At 39.1% G+C, this 17,134-nt stretch overlaps 1 protein-coding gene and 1 long non-coding RNA gene across 3 annotated transcripts; both read left to right on the top strand.

The window, feature by feature from the left end:
* Nucleotides 1-654: 654 nt before the first annotated feature.
* On the top strand, nt 655-9,175 carry LOC117962371 (jun dimerization protein 2-like). 2 transcript variants are annotated; one of them, XM_034927462.2, is made up of 5 exons: nt 655-803; nt 2,972-3,044; nt 6,833-7,044; nt 7,932-8,036; nt 8,168-9,175. In XM_034927462.2, the coding sequence occupies exons 3-5, from the start codon at nt 6,844-6,846 to the stop codon at nt 8,351-8,353; spliced, it is 492 nt and encodes a 163-aa protein (XP_034783353.1). In that variant the 5' UTR covers nt 655-803; nt 2,972-3,044; nt 6,833-6,843; the 3' UTR covers nt 8,354-9,175. The 2 variants fall into 2 exon arrangements, with proteins under 2 accessions (XP_034783353.1, XP_034761900.2); XM_034906009.2 differs by lacking the exon at nt 2,972-3,044 and having other exon boundaries at nt 660-803.
* Nucleotides 9,176-12,915: 3,740 nt separating this feature from the next.
* Nucleotides 12,916-16,129, top strand: LOC131697616 (uncharacterized). Its single transcript, XR_009307407.1, has 3 exons — nt 12,916-13,240; nt 13,432-13,539; nt 14,387-16,129. It is a non-coding gene; the product is annotated as an uncharacterized LOC131697616 (long non-coding RNA).
* Nucleotides 16,130-17,134: the final 1,005 nt, after the last annotated feature.

The following is a 17,134-nucleotide window of genomic DNA, read 5'->3' on the forward strand; positions in this document are numbered from 1 at the left end:
TCTTTCATATTAACGATCCTATAATATAATTTAGATCCTCAGAGATTAGATATATGTTTTACAAGGCATTTCACCGCTAGAAAAAAAAAACTGTAACCCTGGAATGTACTTATAATGCAACCTTTGTACAATTTTATTTGCAAAACAACTTACTAATGAAAATAATAGGATCTCACATGAATATTGAAATATCATCCTGAGTTGTTGTTTTCTCCAGGGATGAAATTTGAGTTGTTGATTTTTCTTTTTGGATCGCTTATACGTTTCTAAGTTCGGTTATACCTTACATTGATGTAACTTATGTAAAACAAACAGTGTTGGTAGGAAGGCTAACCATTAGCTATTTTAAACAGCTTTTTGTTCTATTTTAAATAGCTGTGTGTTTACTTTGGGATGGCTTATTTATACTGCATGCAGCTTTTAGACCTCGGACTGCTTTATGATAAAGTGCCGGTGCGTCATTCTCCCAGGTATTCCTCAAGTATTGCAGTGTTTGTTGTGGGATTCCCTCATGCACCAAGGGTGAGAGTCACTGGATTGCGCTTCCAGTGTGTCCTGAACTGAGGCAGGTTAGTTGCTGTGTTGTTTGTTTTCTGGTTGTTAGGGGGAGGCGGGTTTTCCACACTGTACATCAGCCTCTTACGTCTGGTTGGCACAAGTAGGTTCCGCATTCCCAAACCCTCCCAGACAGCGGGATCGGTATAAAAACGGGCTGATGCAACGATTTTCATTCTTTAAAACTGACACCCGACCTTCAGCTGACCTGAAAAAAGAACATCTCTCGGATTTAGGACCAATTTCAGGTAACTGAAAAATATTTAAAAACTTGGTTTGGCGTAGTAGGTGGCGCGCACAGAGTTTGAAAAAAACCTTGGCAACTTTTTAATAATTCTTTTTTTTTTTTTTTTTTTTGCTCCCCGTTGCAGAGACTTCAGACAGAGTCTCTGGCGTCAGATCCTGCTGGGCGTGTGATTTAAATTTATTAATTTTTTTGTTCAAAGGTTTTACATGCATATTCTATCAATTTAATAGCAGTTATTTTTTGTTGCATGGTGTGGTGTTCTGTATACGCTTGCACAATACTAGGAACAGTTTCCAGAGTATTTGCTCTTGGGGTCTTTAATAATGAACGTGGATTGTAAGCCAGAACACTAGCTAATGAAAGTCATATGGAATGGAAAGCGTCAGTATGTGTTTTTTTTTGTTAATCGAATGTTCACTGTTGCATCTGTGCGACAGATTTGTTGGAACACTAACATTAAGAACAACACTTAATGAACTGCAGAAGTTACATGATGTTACGTAAGACTCGAGTGGACATAACTTGAATAATAACTTCCGCTTGCTTGGAATGAGTTTAGACCGTGGATGACATTTTTTTTGTACTACAGGGATAAAGAACTACTGTCTTTGCTTATGTAACTTTAATGGGAATATAGTTTTGGACAAACGTGTGTTGGGGGAGGTATCAGATGCCTGTGTTGTGGTTGCAGTTATTTAAGTTACTGTACTTGCTATGTTTCAATTACTTCTCCTGTTACCGCAATTACTCCCTCAATGTATGGAATACACATATACAACTGATAAGTATTGCTTGTCCAATTGATTTAATAAAATAACATATCTGATCTACTTTTTTTTTCTTTTTTATCGAATCACTGCTAAATGCTTTCTCGTAGTCCTGTAGTTCGTTACATAAACGCACGAATTAATTGGCGCCAGCTGCCTCGTTCTGGTGGTCTCTAGTGTAAGGTTTACCTAGTGAAAAACAGCAACAAACATACTCTGCATTTCCATTTCCTCAATGTTATTCTGTTGCTGCAGCATCACCTTAGCAGCTGCACCAATCAATAGCAAGGCAGTGAGTCAAATCTGTGGAATACCACGCGGCCCCACCCCTCTCTGGAACTAGCACCTACACTATCTCCTCATCATTGAGTAGCACTTAGCTCAAAGAGCTGCTTTTGGCATGTGCATTCCATGCAACATTATAATTATTACACATGGAATTTTACTAGATTTTAACCTTTTTATTATTCAGTTGAATTTTAGGACCGTTTTGTAATATCTGGGGATTTATAACACTGCACATTTCCGATTTTGAGTCTGGTTATAAATATTGCATATTTGCTAAATTTTTGTCGGACAAATGGCCTGATGTCCGTCTAGAATTTCTGCTCTGCATTTGAGCCCCAAAACAAACAAACAAACAAACAAACAAAAAACGGTGAGAACATCTATGCAAAATAATACATGTTTTCATGTGTTGTATACAAACTTCAGTACTTGGCAATGCTACTGCTACCAATTGTCAAAACAAGGTGCATATTTACAGTAATGCTGGCAAAGAGCATGGCTAATGATGGTCTTTGACCTGTTGGTGATAGCACATTAACTCAATATTAGAATGCACTTGTTACTTATCACATAATGACAATCTTCTGCCTGTCTAGAAGCAATTTAATACTAATACTGATTGAAAAGTTGAAAGGGATACTGTACCTTTTTGCAGTAACTAGCCAAAGTGGAAACATTAAAGTAGGCTGAGAGGTTATCGGGCATGTCAGTATGAGTGTCTGGCCAGTTTATACTTGCTGTCTTCACAGACAATTTGAAAATATTAGTCTCTCTTCACTTGGGCAGCGTCTATAGGAGTTTACAATCTTGAAAGTAAGCATGTTTCTGCATGTGCTTCATTGTGGTTTGTTACTCGGAGCAATGGCCTGCTAGCTAAGTGATTAGCAAAGTCAGCAGCAAGCATTGAGATATTGGCACTTCTTCATTCTTGAAATGGATTCAAATCTGCTTAGGTCAGGTGGCATGTTTTTTTTTTTGCACCATTTGTACTGAAAAGATATGAACACCCACTACAGTTAGAAAACTAGAATTGAAGGACTTTTATTAAAATATTCTTTATTTGTTATTATAACTCATTTTCTAATTATCGGGTGTTTTTTTTTTCTCCTTTCAGAAAAATGGTGCAAAATACACTTTGGAGTAGAAAGCTTTGAACCCCTCCCCTGACGTCGATGAGCACAGAGATTGTAAGTACACCCTCTCCCTGTGCTTTCATTGTGTATCTCTTACAGTGCAAACTCCAACAAAATCGCTAGTCCAATGCTCTCTTCACTTTTGGTGCAACGTATTCACAGTGATTCTCTTCAGCTGTGTTCTTTGTTGAATTTACTGCAGTAAATCGAGGCTGCTGTTTGGAATGGGATCTCATCTGTGCTTATTCTTTGCTTTAAAGAATAATGATTCTTATTTTACACTGCTTACTAGTATATGTCATGCGTACTGTTATTCCACTGTGTGCTTTCACTATGGTTTACTACAGTCAACCTGAATCTGTTCAATGAAAGTAAGGATGTTTTCATGTTTTCAAACCACTGGCAGTGGTGATCTATCCCTTCTAAGTTTTCCATAGTAAAAGCACAGCTAAGTGGAATATAGCATGATAAAGCACAGGCAAGCATTGTGAATTATAGCAAGGTATGGTAGAGCTCATTAAAGCATGGTAAATGCATTGTATAAGCATGGGAAAAGCATGATAAAACTGCAAAAATACCATGCAGAACTGCTGTGGTAAGCTTTTATAAGGGATAGGCCCGTGCCAAGATGTCCTGTTAAAGAAGATTTCATTAAGCAATGAAATGGTGTTGATGCTGAATCAGCTGTGGATTTTTAGATCAGCTCCCATTTGCTTCCAATACAGATTGGACAGAGTGTTGGAGTCCAAGTCAGCGAGACTATCCATTAACAAATGAATAATGTTATTATTATTTGTTTATTTAGCAAATGCCTTTATCCAAGGCGACTTGCAGAGACTAAGTAACTGTGAAACAGCTTCAGTGTGTGTCAAGGTGGGTTGTGCATAGAAAAGATTGTACATTAGATGCAATGAAGTAATGTAGCAAAGTCAAATCTGGACATTTATTTATTTATTAATTAATTAATTAATTATTATTCGGTAATTCTGGTAGTATAGCACAACACGAATACTAGCTCAGTGCTGGAAAACTTTTTCTAAATCGAATCCCCCTTAGCTCTCTGTTAGACAGCAGTGAAAAAAAAAAATATTTACACTGTTGCACAGCTTGCTGCTAAATAAAAAATCTATTTGTGATGGGAGCTGCCGCTGTTCCTGCAGCTGCTCGGCTGAGTAATCTCTGTCTGGGGTAGAGCAGTGGCCTCAGAGGACTGTCCGCAGCTTCTGGATACATGCCCTGCGATTGCATGAGTATTTTAGCCTGTTCTGCCTGCATGCCCAATGCTTTGAAGTGTATGCTGTAGGTGCTCTTGAGTGGACTTTGATTGACACTAGCAGGGCTAGTTGAAAACAGTGGTCCAAATTAGACACCTTTATGTCTTGTAGAAAAATGTGTGCTTTTTATTCAGATCCATAAATGAACTAGCATAATCTCTGGTAATGCCCTCTGGCACAAGGTATCAGTACTGAATGGAAATGGGTACTATTTAAAAAAGAAACAAAAGACAAATAATTCTATTGGAGACTGAATCGACTCCAGATATTTTTAAAGACACATAAGAGGGTTATGGAGATGGAGATCTTTACAGTATTTAACTAAAATATGGAGTGAGAGGGGAAAAAAAGCCTTGAAGCACACCACACACACACGCTGAAAAATCCAAACCTCAAAAATGATTGTTTTGGCCAGGAGCCAGCCTGTCTTGAGTGCAGTTCTATACTGTTTCATAACTAATACATGACATTTCCTCTCCACTCCCATATCGGCTCTGGACACAGCTGCTCCTTCTTAGTGCTAGCACAGCAATGTCTGTGAGCTTGAGTGGAAATCTTTGTTTCCTTCACATTCTTCAGCCTGTTCAGCTTGACTGCTATGAAACAGCAAGAATTTAACAGCATCAAAAACCAAGCTCTTTTTTCTTTAAATCGACTGGTACGGTAGTTTCTTGGTTATTCAAATGATTGTTTTTATTTTTAAATCTTTAAAATATTCTGTAGAAGGAACGGCCGGCACAGTGAACCCGTTCTCTCAAAATCCATCTCTTTTTGTTCCAATATAACCCCTCTGGTTCCAATCTACAGCTCATTAAACAAAGACAAAAATGTTTCTCAATGTTGTAAAAATCGGATTTCAAATTCCTTCACAGCGTTCAATGTTGCCTCTTTATTGTTTTATGCAATCTGAGGTTTTTCAGTTCCCTTAACAGAGAGAGTTGGAGAGACCAACTTTGGTCAACTCAAGTCAAGAAGAAAAGGCATTATAATAACCAATTACTGTATTGCAGTACAATTATACAAAACAGATGAAGCACTGCATTTCTTATGCTTCAGTGGGCTTTCTCATGTGTGTGGTGTAATCGGATACAAATAAACTCTCTCTTGTTTCCGCAATAACATTCTAATGATGACTTCACTAACCCAGACCGCACAGTCACGCAAATACCATCCAAAGGCTCTATTGTTTTTGAACGGGGCATTACTCATAATAGGAACGTGCCACAACATGTAGGGTAGGTTCTGACCCGGGTGGTGCATACCAGGGAGAAAAGGGGGCTAAAGAGAACTGGTGCTACTGTACATACAGTTACAGTTATGCACCTTATTCCAACCTGCTCCTGTACCAGTTGTGACAGTGGCTCAGAGCTGATGAATTTAGGCTGGTATCCCCTCCACCAGCTTCAGAAGTGGGGTCTGTGTGAGTGAATAGAAATGTGCTCTTTTAATATGTGACTTTATTTAAATAGCTGCAACTTTTAAAACCATCTCAAACATGTTTGCTAAGTGTATTGCAAATGGAAGTTTCATAAAATAGAAAGGGTTTTGTGTGGGTCTGGTTGAAAGGGCCACCATTCATCCCAGTGTACTGCATGCTATCCAGTCACATTTCATTCCAGTGTCTGCAAATGGCAGCTTATATTGGACTAGAAACTTCACTGGCAGGAAATGGACCAATTTTGAAATTGGCTTCAGTTAGGCCTACAGTGCAGTAAATTATGTTTTGCAAAGGCATTTCATATTAGAAAGCTAAATTCAATTGCTGCATTGAAAAAATATTCTCCCTGAAGAATATTAAACAAGAGTGAAAGAGAGAGGATTGGATTATGCAATGACTGCTTTTTGACTACATTTCTCAATTTCATAGCAATCCAGCTCTTTTGTGAGGAGGAGATGTGTGGTCCAGCTCATTAGGCGGTCAGGGAAATGTTTCAACTTTCTAAGAGATTTGCTGAATTTGGGTTGTTGCCCCTTTTCTGCTAAGTAATGTAATTTCAGCTTTTAATAATCAATCCCGGAAGGTAATGCACGTTTTGATGAGGGATATGTTTCAGGACTCTACACTGTAACGACAAAAGATGTTCAGATTAAAGTGGGATATGTTGGCTTTGTTGCATTAAATAGACTAGATGGAATAAAGCGTGTTAAAAAAACTCACATTCTAGAGTGCCTGAATGAATAATGTATGTCTTGGGTGGTAAAATATAGTTTAGTAAAAGCAAGATACAGCGCCGATGGCAATGCATGGAAAATGCATAGTTAGCTGTATATGGCATAAGTAAAAATGCTGATTTTGGCTCATTTACTTCTATACGGGGGACTGACCTAGACAGCTAACATTATCATTGTAAACATATTTCAAGTGCATTCCAACAAAAAGTGGTTTAATAATTGACACAAGCCCTTGACGTCAGAGACCGTAACCTTTACAGGAATGTAGTCGCTGCATGCTGCTTTACTGAGATCTCTGAAGCTGCAGCTGGATTGGTAAGGTTCTCTGAAGTCATTCTAAAGGAGTCTTTGAGAAGCCAGGGTGGAGGGGTAACCGTGTTTGTTGTCCCTCTGCAGCAAAGCCTGACATGATGCCTGGACAGATCCCAGAGCCCTCGCTGACTGCAGGCTCTCTCCCAAGTCTGGGCCCGCTGGCAGGCATCCCGTCCACCACTCTCACTGCCGAGGACTTGAAATACGCAGACATCCGAAACATCGAGGCCATGATCTCCCCTCTGCACTTCCTGGGAGTAAAACTGTCCAAGAGGCCGTCCCCAATGAAAGGAGAGGTAAGCACCCACCCGGACTGGGTCAGCTCCGATGCTGTGGAGAGGATCGGGGAGGTGTGAAGCAGAGAGGGGGCTGCCTGTCTGCCTCCGACAGTGCACACAGTGTTTGTGGTCAGAGGTCTTAATGTCGCTTCAGGAAATAACAGAGGGGCTGCAGAGCATGTGGTACCATGCCAATAAAGTAACATTTAGAGCCCTTGATTACCAAAAATGGATGCGGAGAGAACACAGATTTTTGTTTTTATGAAAGGTGGGTTTTTTTCCCCAAAGAAACCTTTTCTTTAAGCAAGTCAGTCCCTGCACCCCCCCCCCCCCCCCCCACCCCGATAAATTGCTTAAATAAACAAACTATTTTATGGCACTGCTGCTAAAAGTTGAAGCTTAAGCTTCCTGACAACTTTAGTTTAAGTGACACATTTTAAAAGAACACTGCCACAGACACATTGCAGCCCATTCAATCAGGGACTTCCTAATGGGCAATGTGGAGAACCAGCGCCCCCTACTGGGGAAAATAAGAACTGCAGGATTCACAAAGACACAGATGTTGTTTACACTGACATATAAGAATTATTTTCAGATGTTTGAAACAATACAATTCTGAAATGCACATAACATTCCATTCCTATGGTAACCTGAATGAGAAACAGAAAAGTGACCTAATAGGAGCAGCAGTGACAGAAACTAACTGTAGTTGTAACAAAGTACCAGTTATAGAAGGTGAACTATGTTATTAAGGCAGTTTACATCATAGTGTTACAAAATCTTACTTGGATGCTTGGTGGTTCTACAGCAAATATATGGCATAAAGGTTTTGTTGATCTTGAATTTGTTGAATTTTTGTAATCGTGGTAAAGATGGGGAAATGAGAATGTCTTTCTTTTTTGTAGATGGAGGAGGAGGAGGATAGAAGGAAAAGGCGACGAGAGAAAAACAAAGTTGCAGCAGCACGATGTCGAAATAAAAAGAAAGAAAGGACAGACTTTCTACAAAGGGTGAGTGAACTTGGGTTATTGGGGAGGGGGAGTGGGGGCCCCTCCAGGACCCTGATTGGACACCCTGGTGTTACGAGGCAGGCAGCTGGCAGTGGTCTGTGATCTTGTCTAACACTGACTGTCCCCTGCAGGAGTCGGAGAGGCTGGAGGTGATGAACACAGACCTGAAGGCTCAGATTGAAGAGCTGAAGCACGAGAGACAGCAGCTGATCCTCATGCTGAACCGGCACCGCCCCACCTGCATCGTGAGGACGGACAGCGTCAAGACGCCCGAGAGCGAGAGCAACCCCCTGCTGGAGCAGCTCTCCAGGAAGTGAAGGAGGGCCCACGGCTTTCCACAAACTCTTTGTACACCTTAGACGTGTAGTGCAGCTAAAGTCAGCACTTATCTCTTTAAGGAAGTTGAGATTCCTTTTGAGTCCTTTCACTTTGGGAGGATGTTTTGGAAGGGCTCGCTTTAAGAGACCCGTTCCAAAGTGTCTTTTTTGGGGTTTCCTGTCATGTGGAAGCTGTTCCCATCAGTGAAGACAAAGAAACACTTTTAAACGGTTTTAAGTTTCTGTTGTGGAGCCAGGCATCCAGACAGGGTGATATTTGCCAATGTATTCTGGTTTAATAAACAGTTATAGTATTTTATATTGCCGTTTTATCCTGCCTTTGGCTCTGGCAGTGTCCGGTTGAACCGACTTGAGGTGACGCAGGCGTCATCAAAGCATTTATATATATATATATATATATATATATATATATATATATATATATATATATATATATATATATATAGTTTACAATCTTGCTATTACACCATTGTTACTGCCAATTACATTTTGTGTTTTTTTAATGAATTGTTTTTTTATACTGCAATATATAAAAATGATATATGATATGTAATCACTAGATGTGATGCATTTTACATTTCTGTTATAAACAGATGTAACTTTTTTGTATTCTGATGTGTTGTGTGTCAATGTCATTGTTTCTGTCTGAGAGGGGGTTGTGAATAGCCCCCCTGGCTCTCCTCAGCAATGTGTTTTTTTTTTATATATATATATTTTTAATGTTAACTTTCTGTGTTTTACAACCATGTATGTCTTTTGATGTTACTCTGCTCCATACTCATTAAATCGTATTTTCAAAGAGTCGCATTCTGTATGTATTGTTTTAAATGGGTTTACTTTCTCACCCAATGTTCAGCTTTCGGGTGGCGTGTGTACCAACCCTTTCAAAAAGGGTGAAGTCAGTACACTTTGTATTTCTTGAAGACCCTATCTGAGAACGGGGCCCCAGCTGCACAGTGTGGAAACCCCATCGTCTCAGACCAGGTGACAGATCTCATAACCCCTTAGCCTCTCATTCCCTTCACCTCTGGAGCCTTTGGCTTGATTCCCGCTCAGGTCACAATTGATATCACCTACCTGAGCTCTGCTCCCACATTTCAGCAAATATGAGGATCACTCCCAGCACAGTGAGGGAGCTAGGCCTTATCCTTGAGTTAGTCCCTGCTTTCTAAAACCCAGATACCTCTTGAAAAGCAGATGGTTATTAAGAAAAACAAGTCTTTCATTTACACTATTAAGAGGCCTGTCGCATTTACTGTACTAAAAGAAGCCCACTTTTACAAAATAAAAAACACCTTCAGCTTTTTATTTAACTTTGTAACGATCATTTTATAACAGCCATTTCCTGAATAGCCTTCGGAAGCTCTAACTGTCAGTGATAAACAGAGTTCCCCTTTTTTTTCTTCATTTCGAACATGACATAGATGTAATGCTACACCAGGTCTGTCAGGAAACTGGAACATCTCTTAAAATCTTACCAAACAGTCTGGTGTTTGTTATTCAGAGATACATTTAAGACATTTATTCTAATTTGAATCCCTACTCTGGTATTTCTTATTACAGTATTTATTAAAAAATATTAAGAACCAGATACCTATTATTCAATTCATTTTGTAATAAGAGGGCCTAATGAATGAACCTTTTGAGTGCAACTTCAAAAAATGTGATCGTCTGTTTTGGAAATTCAAGAACGGTTAATTTAGTGCTTGGTAGTACTTTTTATCTGTTCAAAAACTGATTATGATATTCAAGAACAAAACTGTAAAAGATATGTCCTTATACTATAAAAAAGATTGTCTACACTGAATTACTATAAACACGAGTTGGATTTTAGTATTCAGTGCCAGACAGATCCAGTATGCAACCAGCTAACGTGTCTTCCGTTTCCCGTTTCTGTCTGCCATCGTCTGCTGTTACTTTTTGTTCAAATCTTTTAAACACTTAAAAACAAAAACACAACTGCAGAAGTTCAGTAAACAGACAAATAACATCACCACAGGTAAACGCCGCACTGACTGGTCATTAGTGACAATAAAAACGAATTCACTGAAATTCCTAATCTGAAAAAGGGATGTTTTATAATTATAATTTTTTGGACCATTACCAGAGAAAGTGCAAATTATGTTAATATATCGGCCTCTTGTGATTGCTTGTTGGGGCATTAAAAAGTCACGTCCTTGTTGCGGTGTTCGGGAGTCGGTTTACAGCATCGGAGCGTCCCATGGTGATTTTATTTTTCATATTGGATATTCCTCCGAAAGGTTTGGGTTACTTTACACTTAGTCTAATGTTTAAAAACACAAAATTCTACCAGACCTGTCATCCTTAAGCTTTATTAGGGCGATATAATCAGTACAATTTGCAGATTATAAAGACATTATAAACATATTTACAAAATATAGCGAAGTATAACATATTGTGCCACATACAGCGAGAAGTGTTTCATTGCGGTCGTGCCAAATTATCATTTTTATTTAGTTTGAATTAATTTAAACTGACGACCCCTTTAGTGCATGATTCACACTAAAGTTGGACGCTTCTGATGTAGCGAGCAGGTGTGGGTTTATCGTTTTTAATTACGAAACCTCGAAAACATTTGTAGTCTGCTTGCGGTCGCTGGGTGGCAGTCGAGATACCATATAGAATGTGACGTCACCAGCACTGTATCTTGAAAAGCTTTCGAACAAGCCTCTGCTCTCGCCGGGCGCGGTGGCGTGCGCCTATAATCCAAGTTACTGGGAGGCTGAGGCTGGCGGATTGCTTGAGCTCAGGGGTTCTGAGCTGCAGTGGACTATGTCGATCGGGTGTCCGCACTAAGCTCGGTATCGATATGGTGCTCCCGAGGGAGCTCGGGACCACCAGGTCGCCTAAGGAGGGGTGCACCGGCCCAGGTCGGGAACGGAGCAGGTCAAAGCCCCCGTGCCGCTCAGTAGTGGGATCGCGCCTGTGAATAGACACTGCAGTGCAGCCTGAGTAATACAGTGAGACCCAGTCTTTTTGGTTTCTTTTTTTTAAAATAACATTTTTAAAATAATAATCAGAATTTAATTACAATTAATAATTATATTTGCCTTTAGTGCATGTAGTGCAAGATATAATTACTAATTTCCATGACAAAACCAAATCTAAAGATCAGCGGTAAACACTGTTTTGTTTGTTTTACAGTTCGTGTATTTGAACAGATAAAGGCATTTTCTAATGTGCACGTACTGTAATAGCGGGGCTATGCAATGGTAACAAGGCGTAGCCACTGCGCCACCTCGCGGTAAAAACACAGAACTTCCAGATTAAACAGCTCAGTAAAGAAATGCTCCACAAGGAGTCGCTGTTCAGAAGGAACCAAGTAGCGAATTTTAAAAAGGTTTTTAACACTAGTAAAAGAGAAAATTGTCCATAACAGTTGCATTTCAAATAAATGATTGCATTTTACTGAACTAGCAATAACAGAATAATAGAATAAAAAACATATATTTTGTATTATTTTTGTGATTAAATTTCTTTATATTATTTTTTATGCATTCTTTACATGTTACAGTACAATTCAATCAAACATCCACTAGAGGGCACTGTAAATGTAAAAAATTTGAGCTCAAATAAGAGGTCAAAAAGAATTTAGCAGTACAGTATTTAGCTGTACTAGAAAGCACAGAGAAACAATGCTATATACTAAAATCTAATAAATCGAGCTGTTGGGCAATTATAGGAATTGATCCCATCTTTAAAAATATATATTTTTTGTTTATTATGTTCAGTAGGATCATCTGGAATAATCTGTTAAATTAGATTTAGATGTTATGATCGAGTGTTTAAAGCTATTGATTAAACTCATATTAAAGTGTTCATATGATAGAAGTTAGTTTATCACAGTATAGCAGTATTAATAAGAATGACCGAAAACTGGAAAAGTGAAGAAAATAAAACAAGCAAGCCATGTTTTCTATCAGTCATCAATGTATTTGAGATGGAAATTTAACTATCAAACAGTCATAATCTGCATATTATTACACTGCGAATGAAAACGCCCCTGTATTAATTCCCTAATTTGCTTATTTCAGTTAGAGCACTGTAATATGACAATGAGATGGCAACGTGATAGCAATTGGCATGTAATAAATCATAATATAGCATTAACCTTGATGTAAAGAACTGTAAATATTTGATACAAAATACAGCAAAAGAAAGCATGCTGTCTTATAACTGTCATGTACAGCTCCTGTAAATGATTTCATTGAAATATATCCCTTGTTTATGACTAGCCCTTCCTTTTAAGTTTATCAGTTGCTGTATCTCTGCCGTTCTCTGTTCACACATATACATGTGCAATCTAATGCGGTAAAAGCAAGACATACATTAGGACTAGATTAGATATCTCTTGGGTGTGTTCTTATATATATACACACACACACTGCTGTTTTTTAGTTATAAGTCCTCCCTGGCCTTTGTCACTACCTGGCACTGCCTCCAGTTCATCATGCAGTGCGCAGATCGGAGAGTCCAGCTGTTTTACATGCTAAACACGTGAAGTTGTATTGTTAGGAACACAAGGTTAAGAATGCCTCAAAAAATGTTAGGTAATGCCATTTACAACCATTTAAATAAACAACACCCTTAATGCACCGAAGATCGTTAATAAAACAAGTTACAATATCAGACTACACATAGATCTCAAAACCAATTTCATTACGTCAATTTTTTGAGTTTTATAAAAAGCTGGTTTGAGTCATTCTTTTTTTTCTTTTTTTCCTATTTTGAATTTATATTTGAAAATGTCGGTGGAAGTAAAGTGATTTTTTCACAGGATCAGCAGATGGTCGGCCCTAAACTTTCCACTGCTGAGCGAATGATGTAAGAGAGAGGTGGTTAGAGGTGGGTGGAACATGTTTTTGAAATAAAAAATGAGAAAAAAAAACGAAAAATGAATGGAAACACACTTGAGTGAACAAGCTTGATTTTGACAGCAGCTGCGAACATCACAGTGACATTAATGGAGACAATTATTAATTAAAATGTCTTTCTGGAGAATTGTAGCTTAACAAGGAGCTCTGTCTTATTCACAGGATTGCTTGCTGGCAAAAGCACAAGAGAGCTTAAAGAAATACTAAAAAGTAAAATGTAAACGTTTTGACCGGAGAACAGCAGCAGACAAGCTGACTGGGTTAAAAGAGGTCATTTCTGTCTATAGTTTGTATCAAGAGTTTTGGGGGGCTGGCAGATTTGATGCATTGATAAACTAAGCCTTCAGTGCATGTGTATTACATTGGAACTAAACTGCATCAGTAGTGTAATGATGAAAATGAAGCTTGAATGTGTCAAAGTACCAAACCCATCAGCACAGTATTTATAGAACCTAGTCAGAAGAAGAAGCTGGTAACTCATATAACCAGAAACACTAAAAGAACCTTCGATAACACATTGTGAGTGTAAGGCTTTCTTAGTGTATTTAGACAGTGTATAGACAACAGACACTTCAAACACGTTGTTCTATGTTTTGATTTAAAAAAAGGACAAATGTACTATTTGTAGGAGTGCCTTACAATTCAAAATGCAAGAACTGCATTTAAATTGCATAGACATAGTCTTTTATTACAGCTTTCGAGAAAGTACTGATTTGCACGACAGCAAGAGGAATGATAAGAAACAGGCCTCAGCAACTCTGCCATAATAAGATCCAGTTTGGGTAAATTACATTGAGCTATAAATTGCAGATGTATCGAAGTAAAGGGCTCCTTCACAGCTATTTCAGTTTCATTGGCTGAAATGGATTAAAACTTGAATTATTTGTAAAAAAATTTTGTCTAAGCAGTTGTCTACTAGACTATGTTACCTTCAAGTTTTTTTTTTCTTGTGTCGGAGAGCATTCATTGTGTGTAAGTGAGCCTAAATAGAACACAGTGACATAAGGTCTGGATGGGAGATTCTGCACCATCAAGCCTGAACAACGTTAATGTACCCCCATATACCAAGCATGAAACAACTCCCATTGTTAACTGCTCATATCTTTTATATTTCCAGGAAAACAGCACTGTTGCATAAGCTGGGAATTTGCAGCCAGAGCATGGGGGAAGATAATGGGCCAGGAGATATGCGGAACATGGACACTCAGGAATATTTTTCTTTTGACAAGATTGTTAATTTGCATTGGTTGAAAAATAAGGAAGTCCGCAGTAAATAAGACATGCTAGTCTTCATTGTAAAACAGTAGTGTTGTTTTAAAAGTGAACAGCTCGATATTAGCATGGCCTTTGTGTGGGTCCAGTGATCTCATTTATCACTTCATTATGGGTGGAGGGAGTTACACAAAGCATTGTCTCATTGCTGTCTTCTCTCTGACTCAGAGGGGCTTACAATTAGTGGGGTGGGGTTGTTTGAGTGGAATTCAAATTGTATTTTGCTTAAGAAAAATTCACCTCTGTACACTGTTGAGCAAATGAGGGTGTTTAATTTTTTTTTTTTTTTTTTAAAGCGTTGCAACCCTACTGTGCATTTTGGCTTTGGACGTGATTGTGGGAGAGTCTTCCAGAAATAACAGGCAAAATCATATTTTCCGAAAACGTAGGCCGTTGACTGCAGACACAGAATAAGTAGTGCTTGTTATGCACAATATTTATTTTGGAACAACATTATTATTGCATTTAATAATCTAAAGCGGAAGCGTAGGGGTTGAGAAAACCTCACTATCAACAGTGTCTGTTTCAAGGACAGATATGCCAGCTCTCTTCACACTGTCCATTTGTTCTGTTACCAACACAATATATAGTATGTTGTGGGATAACTATCCAACACCCTGTCGTGGCCCAACACTGTCCCAAAACCACGTATTAGGTTTGACCAGCAAGAGAGCAAAATGTGATGTGGAGGGTATTTGTTATATATATTTTCCAAATACAGTGTTTCGTCTCTATTTCACTATCTGACTTGCAGATCTAAATATTGAGAATGGTGAATTAGTGAAGGAATAGTCCAAGACTAGTGTAGCACTTTACCGTTTCCTGCCATCATGAACAGGGAAATAGGCAGGGAGAGCTGTATGTAATAAAGGAGGGTAATAATGCAAGCACTGGGGAAAAATCAGCAGAATTCAAATATAGTGAAGGGGTGGCTGTAGTGAGGTGTATTGCTATTTAGCTAAAATACATGTTAATTGTGCTGTGTTTTTTTTTCTAAAACAAGATCACTTGAATCTACATTTCCCATATCAGCTAGCTTAAACGGAATACCAGGAAAAGCAAATTGATTTCCTTCTTTCCTGAAGTTTTGTTTTATACTGATGATAATGTAACCCCTCCAGTGTTTGTCTCTGCTAGGTTATCATTCAGAGTTCAGCCTGTGTGATAAAAAAAAACAAAGCCTACAAAAGTTTCCTTGGAGCTCCTGCCGCTAAAGGGACTTTTTAAACAGGGGTTTTAACAACGCCTTGCTACAAGTGGGCCCTGTTTCTGTCTGTCACGCATCAGAGACCACTTACTGACACCGTTAAAAAAATAACAAATCACATTTCATGTTATGCAGTCTTGAGGTTCAAATATTGGAAATGGAAACTCCGAAAAAAAAGTTGCTTCAGCGTGCCTGCTTTCCAGACCCGACAGACCGTGCTGAATATTTCTTCTCTTGATTTTTCATAGTCATCGGGGGCAGGATTTCAAAGAGCAATTGGCGGGTCTGGGGGACCTCCCCCATACACTTTTCAAATGCTGCATTTTGGCTCTCGGCACACTGTCAATTCTTATGTAACAAACTGACATTACTGACTCCTGATAACGCTGACTTGACGTGTTCACTTCTCAATCTTGATGTTGCACAAATAAAAGTTAAAAACATATGGTGAACAAAGCCTGGTGTGTGCTGCTGTTCATATTAATTGACTAGAACCCTTATGGGTTTTTTTGCATTAAAAAAAAAACAAAACATTATTCCAGGGTTGATTTTCAAAGAACTTTCTACATGGAAAAAAATACATAAATCACAATTCTCTTATCATTTGGCTTTATTTTATTATTTTTTTTGTTTGTTTTCAAGATTATTATCCTGACATCCATAGGAAGGTCGTTTCACCACTGCCGGGTGAGGGTGGAGAAACAGCGGGCTCTGGAGGCAGGGGAGCGTAGAGGAGGTACAGCCAGTCTTCTAGTGCAGGAGGAGCAGAGAGGTTGGGTGGGGGTGTAGGGAGAGATGAGGGTCTGGAGGCAGCTGGGTGCAGTCTGGTCAAGGCATCGGTAGGTGAGTACAAGAGTCTTGAACTGGATGCGAGAGGTGATCGGGAGCCAGTGGAGTGAGCAGAGCAGTGGAGTTGCGTGGGAGAAGTGAGGCAGAGAGAACACCAGGTGAGCAGCGGAGTTCTGGATGAGCTGGAGCGGACGGGTGGAGGACACAGGGAGGCTGGCCAGGAGGGAGTTGCAGTAGTCTAGGGGGGAGAGTGCCAGGGCCTGGATGAGGAGTGTGGAGTAGTTGATGAGGAATAGCCGAATTCTTATTATGTTGCTCAGGATGAATCGGTGCTAGAGTGGAGATGTGCTGGGAGTAGGAGAGGCAGGGGCATCACCGAGTTATTTCATTTGAACTCGGAACACCATCGTTGTACATTTCAAACACAAACGGTAAATTGAAAATATGGATTATTTTTAGAAGGGAGAACCCCTACAACTCTCCCCTCCCCACGCCAATAATATAAATCTAAATGTCAATATTTGATCACATGTGGCAAGTGATATCAATAAGATTAATGCCAAAAAATATTTTATGGCTTTTCATTTGTTGAAGCTC

Source organism: Acipenser ruthenus, chromosome 15, assembly GCF_902713425.1.
Source record: "Acipenser ruthenus chromosome 15, fAciRut3.2 maternal haplotype, whole genome shotgun sequence".
NCBI lineage: Eukaryota > Metazoa > Chordata > Actinopteri > Acipenseriformes > Acipenseridae > Acipenser > Acipenser ruthenus.

Excerpts from the sequence above, each read along its gene's own strand:
- LOC117962371 (XM_034906009.2), top strand. The coding sequence starts at position 716 with ATGCAACGATTTTCATTCTTTAAAACTGACACCCGACCTTCAGCTGAC. Across the intron at positions 7,045-7,931 it reads CGTCCCCAATGAAAGGAGAG|ATGGAGGAGGAGGAGGATAG; the intron begins GTAAGCACCCAC and ends TCTTTTTTGTAG. Across the intron at positions 8,037-8,167 it reads GGACAGACTTTCTACAAAGG|GAGTCGGAGAGGCTGGAGGT; the intron begins GTGAGTGAACTT and ends TGTCCCCTGCAG.